The sequence below is a fragment of the Adelges cooleyi genome, unplaced genomic scaffold, assembly GCF_023614345.1.
Source record: "Adelges cooleyi isolate 19-005CV unplaced genomic scaffold, UGA_ACOO_1.1 ACOO_flye_CR_arks_rails_tigmint_CR_PRNA_108, whole genome shotgun sequence".
NCBI classification, from domain to species: Eukaryota; Metazoa; Arthropoda; class Insecta; order Hemiptera; family Adelgidae; genus Adelges; species Adelges cooleyi.
The window spans coordinates 6,944,567-6,958,934 of NW_026095761.1; the positions used below are offsets into that span (position 1 = coordinate 6,944,567).

General features: G+C 30.7%; 1 protein-coding gene across 4 annotated transcripts in view; it reads right to left on the reverse strand.

The window, feature by feature from the left end:
* LOC126839480 (BAI1-associated protein 3) overlaps positions 1 to 14,368 on the reverse strand; it is a 124,697-nt gene that overhangs the window by 28,663 nt on the left and 81,666 nt on the right. For all 4 annotated transcript variants that reach the window (XM_050574811.1, XM_050574831.1, XM_050574822.1 and 1 more), the window contains 2 exons: positions 11,800 to 11,964; positions 4,240 to 4,306 (listed from right to left, as the gene is read on the reverse strand). In XM_050574811.1, the coding sequence (XP_050430768.1) occupies positions 4,240 to 4,306; positions 11,800 to 11,964 (232 nt within the window). The remainder of the gene's footprint in view (positions 1 to 4,239; positions 4,307 to 11,799; positions 11,965 to 14,368) is intronic.

The following is a 14,368-nucleotide window of genomic DNA, read 5'->3' on the forward strand; positions in this document are numbered from 1 at the left end:
CTAGAACTATCATTCATTTTTGTTATATGTTTTGCATCGCATGCCGATTTATATGAAAATAAATGCCGTTTAAAGTGTTTCGTTTTGAAAAATACATTACAGCAACATTCGAATAATGCATTTAGGTCATATTACAATATTGTTTTACAGCTTCATCGGTCTAGTAAAAGTATAAAATATTATGGTTAGCCGTAAATATTATTCTGCTATGATCACTGTTGAAACGAAGACTTTCTTGAATAAAAGCGCATTTATATCCATATTATATTTTCTAAATCTATTTAAAAAAATCTACCAACAGTGATAGGAACTAAAACACTCACAAACTATTTTAGTTTATTAATGTTATCTAAATGTTTTGTTGAAAATATTACAATTAGTACAATATTTGTTTAATGTCTTGAAAATAGTTTAATTGTGAAAAATTGTTATTGTTTCATTTCCTGCGAAAATATTATTAAAATAGTGTTAAAATGTATTATTACATCGTAGGCACGTGTTAAGCGTTCCGACTAGTAATTGCTACTGCTCTGTTTAATCTAGTTAATTTAGAGTTAATATATTTCAATGTAAGTAATTAAAACTGTACTTATCGAACTAGAAATAATTACAGGCGATTTCGATTACATTTTAATTAGATGAAAGCTAGCGGCGCGTGGCGTTTGCAGGTAAAATGTTTAACGCTTATTTAATTAGTCAACTTTAATTGAAAAACAGCCAAAATATCCGGAAAGTACTTTACTAGTATCTAGAATACTCGTTCAAGGGTGTTAGACGTGGTTTGGATAATGAGACAAGCCTTGAAAAGAAAATTTGGTGGTATAATAAGAAGTTAAAATTCAGCGAAACCACATTATTGGTTTTCTTAAGTGGCCGATAAAATTACACCTCTGGGTTTTTATCATTGACTCAAACCGTGTAACAAAGTTGATCTTCCAGAAAATTCTCATCGGGGTGTCCTTGAAATATTCTGTCATGTGCCCACGAGACAAGCGAACCGACAAGAAAATCAAATTAATTCTGCTGCTTCCAATACATAGAACACAGTTTCCCCCAGGCGATAATTTGATACACGTGAAAGGTTTCCAGCTCGTTATCGTTTATCTAAAAGCATTTACACGACCTGTATAGATTGAATGTAAAACCTGTAGTGGAGCACCTGTACTTTTCTGAAATATAAAAATATTTCCATTATGATTATGAACTATGAAACACAACTCTATGGAGAGGTTTAGTTAGTGTTTAACTCAACGAAAAATGTATTTAAGGTCAAACTACTATTTATAATAAGATGATAAAAAGCGAAATCGAACTTACAATAGAACTTCTACTAGCGTGTAAAATTATAAACTATTGAACAGGAATAATTGTTGAAGTACATCTTCACAATCGTTGAATGAATCATCTTCGTTATCATCGGCTTACTTCTGCTCGTTTCCTAGTATTACTTATAATTAAAAAGTAAATTATACTTCAATTTGGTTAGCATAAACGGTTACGATTTCGTTGCTTTTTAATGAGGGACCAGAGCAAAAAAAAAAATCTTATGGTAATCGTAAATCACTACCGAATCCTAACCTGAACTATAAAAATCGAATGGAAACCACAATGAGCGGCGTTTATTCTTTTATTTTTCCTTTTTTTTTTTACAAACTAATATTTATTTTATTTATTTTTATCATAACTTTTCAGTCGACTTGGTGTTTTTTTTTTAAATACATAAAAATCCATTATAAAAGGCTCAAGGTTTAGGTGTGAATATAATGGAATAACTTAAAACCTGCACCGATGGCGATGGTGTTTTCGAGCGGTTCCGGTTCCGTTACACTTCCGCACGAACGACTCACACAACATAACCACGCGATTACATGGGCACAAAACCGCTATGATTCCGGTTCGCGATTACCAGGTTGTCTAACAATTTATAAGATGATCATCCAGGTCAGTTGATGGATAATATTATTTAGTAACAGGTCAGTCGTTCAGGTCATTTGAGCAAAAAATAATTAAAATTAATATCATGCCAGTAATAATACAGCAGTATAATATAGCAGTTGTTATTAAAATTTAAGAATATTTAAAAGTAAAACAGAACGTTTGAACCGCCCATGTCTAAACTATGTAGACCAAACTTTGTTTTTATTTCCTCATTTAGTTTCGTTCCAGGGTTTCTATCCTGGCGAAAAGTAATATTATGTTTTACTTTATATTGTTACGTTTTAACACCAAGGCTGGACATAAGACTGGACGTTAATGAGTTTAAAAGTGTATTTAATTTTAACTCGACTTTTGACTGTAATTATGGTGAAAGTTAGTTTAGTTTATAACTTTTTATATAAACTCGACAACATCGTTTAAGACATTTTGTAAAGTTTTCAACGAAACGGCTTTTAGCAAAACTAAATTGAAACTTTTGTTGTACTCAAAAGTAAAAAAAAAAAACAATAACAATTTATGAGAAATTCGAAATGGCCAAGCACTTCATCTCCTACCATGTACACGAAGTTGGCCCCCCTACAGTCTAGGTTACCTAACCAAATTAGCGTCAAACTTTTGTAAATTTATTGTAAATAATTGTAAATTGGTTTTCATAATTTGTAAAAAAATTTTCTTACACTTTTTACCAAAATACTTTTTTGGGAGGGCCAAATTCACAGAGCCCCCCGAGTTTAACGCATTGACTCCAAACTGGTGTTAAAATTTTTTTAATTAATTGTAAATCTGGTTTCAGAATTTGTAAATCATTTTTTCGTCTTTATAAACAAAATACTTTTTTGGTGGGCTAAACTCACGGAGCCCCCCCACTTTATCCGATGAACTCCGAATTTTTGTTAATAATGAGCAACTTATTTGCAACTAATCGCAACCAATTTAGAAAAAATTTGCAACTCACTCCTTAAAAGCGAAAAAATAAAATAAATTTCCTTTTAGTAGGTACCCTTCTAACATTTACTTTGAAGGTACGAAATGCCAGTCTACAAAACTGGAAACCACTCGATATCTAAAAAGTTTATTTTTTTTTTTAACATGAAACATACATTAGCTTTGGCGCCCTAGCCTGAAAACGACATTAAAGTAGCGCAATAACTAAGCAACAAGATTATTGTTTTTTTGGCCAGAACATACTATAATTGTTGACACCAGTTTGGAGTCGATCCGTTAAACTCGGGGCTCCGTGAGTTTGGCCCCCCGAAAAAGTGGTTTGGTTATAAAGCCTAAAAAATGATTTAAAAATTCTGAAACCAGATTTACAATTAATTTACAAAACGTTAACACCTGTTTGGAGTCGATGCGTTAACTCGGAGAGTTCTGTGAATTTGGCCCCCCAAAAAAGTGTTTTGGTAAAAGGTGTAGGAAAAATTATTTACAAATTATGAAAACCAATTTACAATAATTTACAAAAGTTTGACGCTAACTTGGAATTGTTAGGATAATGTTGGGGGGCCAACTTCATGTACATCTTTTTGTGACACGGATAAAGTGTTTGCAACGAATCCGAATCATCTTTATTAGTTTACTAAACCTTGTGTGGAGCACGTTGTTGCCAAAAGCTTCAGTGGATTCAAATCACGTTCGAAGTATATACATGTATAATGTGTCGTTGTATATTATTGGACCGGAAACGTGGATCGTATGAAAGTGTAAGTATATGGTGAACAAGGGTCGCATGGTTCAAAATATAATATCGTTAGTGCCGCAAAAAAATAAATACCTACACAGCAAAATATTTTATTTAAATAACATGTATTTCATTCAAGCATTACAATAATTTGTAATAGAAGTTCTTACTAATGTTTTTATTGTCATATTTTGACAGACAATAACAGTACAAATGTTCCAATAATATTTCCTATGTATTGTAAAACAAATACCTAACACTCCACAACACGATTCAAAAATAATCTGGGAATTATTGTGTGATAATAAGTTGTTACTCGCATATTTAAATATGTTTTGTTGCTCATTGATTAAATATAAATATACTTGTCCCGTTGAAAACTCGTATTATAATATTAATTGTTAAAGTCATTAGTTTTTACCGATTAAACGACAAGCGCACAGCACGACATATTTTGTTCATAACATTATTAGTTATCACATTTTTACGCGTTTTGACAACCGAAAGATGTATCGTAACCTTTTTTATATTATATTATGATGATAATAATATGATCTACATGTGTATACTATTTTTCTATACCAGTATTGTCATATTAAATGTATGTTTTCCACACTTACCGTTGGCGTCTTTCGCTTCCAGTCCTTCCGCTTCCACAACAGTAACGTGCAACACAACGATAGGAGGCTGTAACAAATATATAAACACCGATAGTTATACGGGTAAATAATACAGTGACATAATATATCAACATATCATCATCTTACAGTGTATAGATAAAAAACATTACATTTTTTACATTCTTGATGACACTGATATAGCTTATATAAAAATAAGTTTTCTGTTGACTCCAGAGGAACAATGATATTAAATATTCTCCAGAAAGGTTCCAACGACTTGTTTATGTTTGTGGTGATGACTACACCATTTTCAGCTGTTCAATTAAAACCATTTGATTAGGACAAAATGCCCTATGCATATCAGTTAAGAACTAAAACTGGACGAATAAAAATGTTTGAAAATCTATTACTAACGTTTAAAGTTTAAAATATTTATATATTATAATGCCTATATTATAATGTATATAATATAATGCCTATAATAGATGATGATCAATCAACCTTTTTTGTAATAATGGCTGAAATGCAGTTGGCACCCAGTAAAACAAACATTTTCCACGCAGTTTAATATTAAATCAAAGGACACGTCAATATAGTTTCATGGTAAATGTTTATTTTACATTCGAATACGTCTATTAATTAATCAGTTGACTATTATTGATAAATGTTCATTTAAAACAAACTGTCATGAAAAAAAGAAACATTTTTTATTACCTGTTCGTTAATTGTTCATTAGGAAGTATGTTACATACTTTGCAGGATAAAAGTTATTGTTATAAATAACTATAGTTGACTAAACCAGTTTAATAATTGGAAAACTTATTGAACTTTTTCACATGACTTTCGGCTTAATACCGAAAAAAAAATTGAATTTTAATGAGTATTACATTATTTTTAATAAAAACAAAATGTATCTATATAAATTATAACATACAAAATATGTCAAGGCATTATTGGTTAGTCATATTTGATTATTGCGTTATTTAATTTGCGGCCAACTGACTTCTTATTGACTTGATACTACATTAAAGCACTACAACCATACACGTGTTATCGTAGCCGTTCAATTAATAGAATATCCTTGCTAAAGTCGCACGGTTAATACCGTTTTCTAGTACTTAAGACAAAAAATTATGGCCAAAGTTTTTATTTATCTGTTCGAACGGTGAAACTATTTGTTCTTTGGTGTGGGTAGATACTTGGTGTATAAAAAATAACTTCCAAAAAAACATTTTTATGTACAAAAAAAAAAAGATAACAATAAAACATTAAAACTTTGACTTAGCACCTTATGATATTTTCTTATGAAAAATTCGGCATGAATTTTAATTGTGAAAACTCTAATAGGCCAGATGTTTGCAGCTATTTAATTAGGTTTTTTTAGCTTTTAGCTCTCAGCCTTGAGCTTAGAGGGTGTTGTTACTAAAATGTTGTTTTTCTATGTTTCTATGTTCAAAAATCGTACCTAATAAGTAATTTATTTAGCCGAAAATTAATAAAAAGTCAACACTTTCTCATCAAAATCAAGAAAATACATAAACATCTTACACATTTTTCATCATTAAATTACAGCTTACTAACAATTATTTAAAAATAGTCTAACAGTAAAAACCCAAGAAAATTTCATTGACCCTTTTCCTCAAGATGGGTAGAAACTTTTCCTTTATTCCGTTTTTTTAGGCATGGTCTTAGGATTTGAGTCGGAAATTTCGACTGAAAGTATATCTTTGACGGGGCTTTAAGATAAATACAGATTTCTTATAAAATACAGCGGTCAACAAATGGACTGTACGGTCGGTAGAAGAAGGACTACAATAAAAATAATTATAATAATAATATGGATAGGCGGATTAGTAGGCCTTCGTAATAATTCCCCGGTCACCCGACTTGTCGGACTTTAGTGTAAAAGCATCGGAAAGAACGTGATGAGCATCGACAAAACGCTTTTGTCACCATCATTAACATAATAGGCTGGACATTAGAAATGGAGGAAAACGTGTTACGTGCCAATACATTTTTAGGCTAGATTGTTATATAATCGATAATTCCATAGAATAAAATGTAAACAAGGTATTCGGTCGTTTTATATTTTTAACAGTGTTTCTTTGAAACCGGAAAAGCTATTTGTAAAGTGTACTTTGTTTGTTATTTTTTGTCATAACAAAAGTTATCCTTTTATTTTGAATTTATTATTAATGTTTTACCTTTTATAGACTTGTGTATGTGTGAGTAGTTAATTCGCCTAACATCGGAAGGATTTTATAAAAAAAAGTTGAGTTGTTTTCTTAACGGAAATAACTACACTAGACTTACATAAAACTATTTCTTTATACAATAATTATTCTTATCACTGTTGTAGATTACTTTTTAATATTTTTCTACCGTCAATCATTAATATTAACAATATGACATCGTCTTTTGCAATTAACTTTGTTGTATTTACTATATTTTCTTCGAAAGTCCATTCGTTATAAAAGGAAATAAGTATACACTAAAGTATACTAAAGCTTAATGGACTCGACGACTTTTCCGCGAAGTTCTCAGTCCTTTAATATAGGCTACGCATTATTTAAAGGCATTTATTATAAAGACCTTTATGTCTTCTTAAAAATTGTTTAATTCAAGTTTTAAATACTTTTGTTGTTATTCATTGAAATTTAAAAAAAAATGTGATTTAGTTTATCTGTAAACTTGCCATATTTTTTGCTTGAAAAAAAATTATTAATGATTTGGGTTAACTGTATTTTTTGTATGATTTACAATACTATAATAGTTACAGTTACTCGGTAATTTCTATAGGTGAGAGCGCTGGGTTTTCTGAAGATTTGATTTTGTGATTTTTTTTTACTGAAGTGTTCACCAATTAATAAGTAGATTTATAGAAAATCCATAAAAGCGTCATGTAATCATTAATGGGTTTATGACACTCTCCCCATAATTGTTATTCAAACGAATACCGGTATTTCTTAATTCTACAAAAAATATGTTGAAAACAGCTGATGACAAACGAACGAAGTCTAGTGTGGAAACGAGAAGCTATCTTTCAGCCTTTACAGACTACCGTCTTGTGAAATATTCGAAAGAAACTACAACCTTTGTCGTGTTTATTGGTAAATGGCTCGGCGGTAGCCGTTTAACAACAAACGATATTTATTTTTCGGCTTGTAGTAAATAATATATCACATCCGGTGGTCGGCAATTTTATTGTGCACTTTTCGGTTTCGGGTAAAAGGCACTAAAACCGAGCAAATAAAGTCATAATCGCGGTAATAGCTCTTCCAAAAGCCTCGTGGTGGTCGTCAACATTAAATTCTGTGTAAATAAGAAGGAACGTGATGAGTTTTCGCATAAAAATCCGTTGGTCGAATCACAGCTGCTTATTATGGTATCGATGACAAAACGTCCTCCAATCTCTCTCTCTCTCCTTTCTGAAAACGTTTTCATTTCTGTTATTGTACAATATTATTATAAAATTACCAAACAATTACATTTTTTATTTTCCAAAGCGCTGTTGAATGTTTAAATTACAGAGTATATAAATAATCAATTTTTTAAATAAGAATAATTTGCTAAACATTTTGACCGGTCAATAGCCAGTATTCAATTATCACTTGTAAAGTTATTGGAGTTGAAAATTTAGGACGAGAATTGAAGTGTACATAAAAACAATACTTCAATTAGTGTGTTTCGTTAAGTAGATCACCCAATATAAAATATGTATAAATATATCTATATCAATTGCAAGGTTTTTGGTCCGACCGTAACAAAATATAAAAAATTTGTAAGTCAAATATCGCCATTATAAGTTATCATTTAATAATTAAAAGCTGCACTTAAAGGTTTTGGGTTTAAAGTCATAAAAAATTCCTTTTTGTAGATATTATGTAATTTGTAATTCTAACCCCAGATTCTAAGATATATTTTAATACTCGTGGCAACAAATAATTACTGTTAAAAAATTTGTATTTTAGATTTCAACATATTTAATCAACAAAGAAGTAACTAGTTTAAGAATATCATTCTTAACAAATCTTAAAAATGTGTTTTTTTCCTAAAAATATTTCAGTCAATTATACAAAGTGATGTCAGTCTAATGTCATATTTAGATATTATGTCTGACAACCCGATAGAGGACAATGACGTGTTTTATGTCAGTCATTTTTCACAAACAAAACATAATTTTCGTCGTGCTGAAAAAAAAACAATATAAATTTAATATTTTGGAAAAACCTCAGATCTCAAACTATAAGTTAATTTTGCCAGAGAAATAACATGAAAATATTATTTTGTTACTTACATCATAATTTCAACAAAAAAAAATCATTGAATCCCGAATTTTTGTGATAGAAAAAATTTAAAAAACTTAAAATAATTTATTCTTAGTATTTTAATAGAGTATTTCTCCATTTAATGCAATTTTTCCAAACCCAATATGTGCTTATTATAAAAATACAGAGATTGTAGAAAATATATAAAATATTAAAATACAAATTTGAAATTAATTTTTCTTATTCATACCTTATATAAAGCATTTAAAATAAAGCATTACTTAGCAATAGATAAAAACGAATAAAGGCTGTTTAGCTTATATTTTTTACTAACGTCCAGTGGTTTGAAAAAAAAATCCGTCTAAACACACATAATAAAACTTTTTACTTTCATATATTTCAGAGAATCATTTAATATGTACCTATAATATATGAATATGAGCAATTAGGGTCTACCGGCGAAATTGCAGAAATATTTACTTTATCAAACTACCATTCAGTAATATGGTTACAGTGTTTGTATGTATACATATATATATATATATATATATGTACATTATTTGAATATGGTCGCAGAAAAGTACACAAGGGACAAAGTCGAGAGGAAGTTTACATTAGATGTTTAATGTAGAACCGTATGTCTTTAGGGTATAGCAGAGGGTTGGCTTTAAAAATTGATGCGCTCGAACATGTGCCGAATGTCAAAAATTAGTAGTACTAATGGAAACAAAGCAATAAAAACTATATATTTTGGTAATTTGTTCTTCTAATTTTGTGATTCCTCTTCATAAAACAAATTACAAGCCACTGAATAGCATTTTTCAACAGATTACCGATGTCAAAATGTAACTGGCCAAGTACTCAAAAAAATATATAATATTTAATTGCATGTAAGGAGTTGGTTATATACAACAATAATTATTTACCATTGATACGTTTATATCGAAAAGGTACGGGACAAGGACAATTTTTGCTCGACATTAAGTCGAAAATCGAAAAACGTTCTAATCTTGACTACATTGTTTATCAATAGATTGTACGGCGTCTGTTTGAGGCAGTCGCAATAAAATTACCATAATATTATACGTTTGGACGTTTTAATAACATTATACAATACCGTCGGTGTACAATAACATTACATTGGCTTATAAATAATACAACAGCTAGCGGTTTTTTGGGACTCGAAGGCCCGTAGGCTCGGCAACTCGTCCCGGGCGGCTTTGGCTTCTAATAAATCAAATTTTCAGACGAAAAACAACAAGCAAATTTCTGCGCCGGTAAAATCGTTTACCGCCGCTGGCGTCCGATTAAAAGATGTACGCGGTATAGAATATAATAATATTAAATAACAATTGCCCTTTTACAATAAAACCATCGTTTATCATCGTCAAAATCCAAAAAAAAAGGTCTTCCGATTACCTACAAGTAACGTAATACAGTTGAGGGTACCGTGCGCAGGTTAGGCATTAAAGTATTTACTCATTGACGCATTTTTAACGTGGGTACAATTTCCGTTGGCTACCTTTAAAATTAGTTTTTGACACGACATATACCTTGGACACGTTTCGAAACCGACATAAATCACTAATTTATCGAACTTTGGGAAGTTTTTACCAACAATAATAAGTAGTTATTGACGAAATGGAAAAAAAACCGGTAGAAGTTGAGTCTATTTATTCTGTAACACTAACAAACCAGCTATTAAAGTACAACGGCGTAAAAAAAAAGTTACCAAATGACGATGATAAAGATAATACACAATTTAAAAAAAAAAATTAAACGTAAAATGTTGTTTTTACTCCTCCGCAAATGAATAACCATAAAACAACGCAGTACAAGTAAAAGAGAATAGCGCCGCAAATGTTGTACACAATATCTAATTTAATATTGTATTTTTTATTTTTATTTGTTCGTTTTAACAGAAGGTTTGTCCAAAAACGACTATAACCGCAGTATTAAAGAAAAAACGAAAAATGTATAGCAATAAAAACATCATTAACGATAAAACTTGTAAACATAATTAATTTACAGCAGCAAAACGCTGTTGTCGAGTGTCTTCACTTTGATGGTGAATTAATGAAAAGGGTACGTTTTTCCACAATATACATTTTGGTCTAACTGTTTGTTTAAGTACGTGATATCATTAAAATTGTTTACGGAGACATTTTTATAGGTAACCGTCGTTCAAAAATTGTTTTAGCTTAAATACCCTAAAAATGTAGTTTCTAACAAAATCTAAAACTGTTTTCTACTATTTTTTTGTTATTTACGACCCTCTCAATTTATATTTCCCTTATTACATTAGAGTGTTATTTTTAATATATTTAATTCGTTTTTTATCCTCAATAATGCTCACTCGAGCATACCTTTAAATATAATCAATTTTATAAAAAGCCTAATAAATTAAAAACGATTCACTTCAAACATTATATATTTAGATTAAAAAACGTTGTACTCGGAAATGGCATGTATGATAACTGTATTATTTATTTATTTTTTAATATTATGGTTATTTACTGAAAACAAAAATAACTGTATGAATTACTTTGAACAAATATACTATACCAATTCAATTACAAAATCGACGTCTGAATTTGTATTTATTATAAAATAGGTAATTTCATAATATTCTGAATCATTTTAAATTAAAGTTCGACACTAAAATACATTCAATTATTAAAAGTATTTTTTTATTAACTTTTGATTTGTAAATATACACGAGCTACCGTTTTACCTTTGATACCGCTTTGATACAATATACATTATCGCGTTCTGGTACGAATCAAAACTTGTTAGCTTTTAATAGTCAATTTGCAAACTGTTGGATTTTTAACGAGACGCGACTGTTGTTATATACATATTTTTTCTTTAGTTAAACTTGTGATAAATTGTGACAACTTGTGATTCGGCGCATTATTCATATAGCGGCGAAAACTTTTATATTATAAATCAGGTGGGTGTAATAAATATGTTGTACCATCATGGTAATTGATATTGTGTTAAAAGCTTTATCACACTGTCGGTACTCGCCGACAGGTGGTGTATAGAAAATAATAGTACAATAGAGGTCGGATACACGACATTGAACGGTGGAGTAGAACAGAGTTTTTCAATTAGACACTCGTGTTTATCATTTTACCGGGCTTAATGGGGTTTTCCCAATGCCCGTTTATCCCGGCACCTATTGACGTTTTGACAACGAGGGGCGTGAGGTCATGGCAAAAACATTTTAAAAAAATTGTCCAGTCCCGAGTATAATTATTTTTATTTTCGAGCAATTTTCACTCCTTACCTTTTCCTCGTGCACAATAGCCATGTAACGTCGGTGCTGTTCAGGCGTGACGTCGAACGCTTTTTGTGCGTACAAGTATAGTTGATCACGGTGCGCGCTTTGTTCGGTGTCGGCGCCCACTTTGTACTTGATAGTGTACAAAACGTCCATGTACAAGTGTTCCATCTGAAGGAAAATTCAAATAGAAAAAAAATATATATAACTTGTTATAATAATAATATGTGTATGGCATAAAAAATATTAAATTGCATAATACAACCGAATCACTGTCATATTGTGCATAGTGTACATACAATCAATCTCGTCGCCGAAGACACTATAAACAATTTTTCGCGAGCAACAGCTGCTGTTCCATAACTAAAATTACTTTTTCCCAAGAAAAAAAAATTGACGAGAATAAAACCCACTAGAAAAACAGTAGGCGTTGTCATCCGAATATTGTGAAAAGTTTGTTTATTGTAGTTCAAAATTTCCGAAATTTTTTTATAAAACAACTGGAAAAACCAACAAAATATAGATTATCTCGTGTACGTAGAAATAATTGGTTATGTTCATTGTGAAAATCAGCAATCGTTTCCACTCACTAGATAATCCAAAAACATAACTCTATACTAATTCGTATGATTCTCTTTTCACTGCACACCATCAGAAAAGTTTCAGTCATATAATTAAAGTGAGAACGCGATATTTGATTTTTTTTTAAATATTCCAAAACAATAACATTTAGTTCCGTTTTTCGAAAAAAATCGGATGTGTTCAGAAATTTACTTTTTTTTTATAAATTCTTGAGCTTTTTCCTTTTTAATGGTGGGTGGGGAGGTGGGATCTCCAATTCTTTTTTTTTTTTTTAGGAAAATTTCAGGCATTTTAATCGCCGATGAAAACAGCTTGCTATTACGGATTTTACGAGGGTACGTTTTTTTCGACGAATATTGCTGTACGTTCCGAACGCATAACACAGCGTTTCGACCATTTGTGTCAGTATACTGGCCCAGAGTAAACAGAAACGTTGCAGGGTTAACATGTAAACATATTAACTTTGTTGCTTTTTTGCTCAAAACACACATACTACTCGCACACCATGCGGAAACTACACAATAGACACCCGCTGACAGATAGCCGTCCGGGTGGGTTTCAACATGATATTTTCCCGTTGTTGTAGTGGGTCGCTTTAAAACATACGGCCGACGAGAAGGTCATGACATAACAGTTTTAGGCCCTGCTCTCCCCATTAGTTTTTACATGACGTATTCAATAACAGTAGATACTCCGTCTTATGAAATATCCCCCAGGATGATTGATATTTGTTAAGTTCGAGCAGTGAATCTTTTAGAAAAAGGTTTAAATCACATAAGTAATTTCTTGGTATTGTTTTTAATTAAAAAAAAAATACAAAGTAATTTGTGAATTTTATCGCTTCTGTCACGTTAGCGTAGAATATTTTCGTAACTACTTAAACTGCTTAACTACATCAATGGAGTTTTAAAAATTAAGTCAATTCAAATCAAAAGAGTCTAAGAGTTATTTTTAAAGAGTCTGTTTTAAAAAACAGACGACGGTAATCGAATTTTAGTTACATTGTCACAAAATGATCTTAACCGATATAATAGTATTCGGTGCGTGTAAATTTATATTTTGTTTCAAGAAAACGATATCTCCCTCGCATATAGACGGCTTGAGTTGATCATTTAAAGTGCATAGGAGTGAGTTATGAAATCCGCATACCTTTATTTGTCTAACAATGATATTCTTAGAAACAAAATTAATTTGGTATTAAACTAATAGTAACTCAATAGTGTTATTGGTGGAGCGCACTGTTATGCGATAAAAAAAAATTCATCTTAGTCTGAAATTCACTTAAGAAATTGTATGGTAAAATTGAAGAATAGATGAGATTACATTAACTCATATCTTAACAACCATTGAAAGGAACTAAGACGTACACAAATGATACAATACACAATGATGGTGTCTTCTTCGTTCATTTTTTAAGGTTTTCCTGGAATATGATGTACATGTTTTCGGTTAGAAAATTCCGAGTACTAGAGTGAGAGTTTAGAGAGTAATAGTAAAACAAATGTCGCAAAAGTATAAAAATTCCTACACGCGTTTTCCGAAATAGTGTCAAGTACAAAATAAAGTGTAAAAACGTTTGGTGAGTAAAAAATATATCCAAGACAAACAACAGCCATCAATGCTGTGGGTCCTGGAATATTGTTTTATTTCGCTGAAAAAAAATTAAACGTCGCTTAAAAACAATATTTGTAAACGTCTCTTGTGGACTTTTATACTCGACAAATTCCTGAAAATTACAAATATCTGCTTGCGTTTGTACTTGATTACTTATTTTTTTCAATATATATAATATCATATCGTAGAAGTATGTTGGCAAACGCGACCACTTGACTTCGGTTTAATTCGACTGAAACATATTTCTGATGTGTGAGTGCAAAAAGACATTTTTGAGTGCTTCTTCGAGTGATTCGAAAGTAACTGTTCACAGTCGGGACAATAAAAGTTACTCTTATCAAAAGTCATTAACCCAAAGACAATTCAACACAAAAACCAG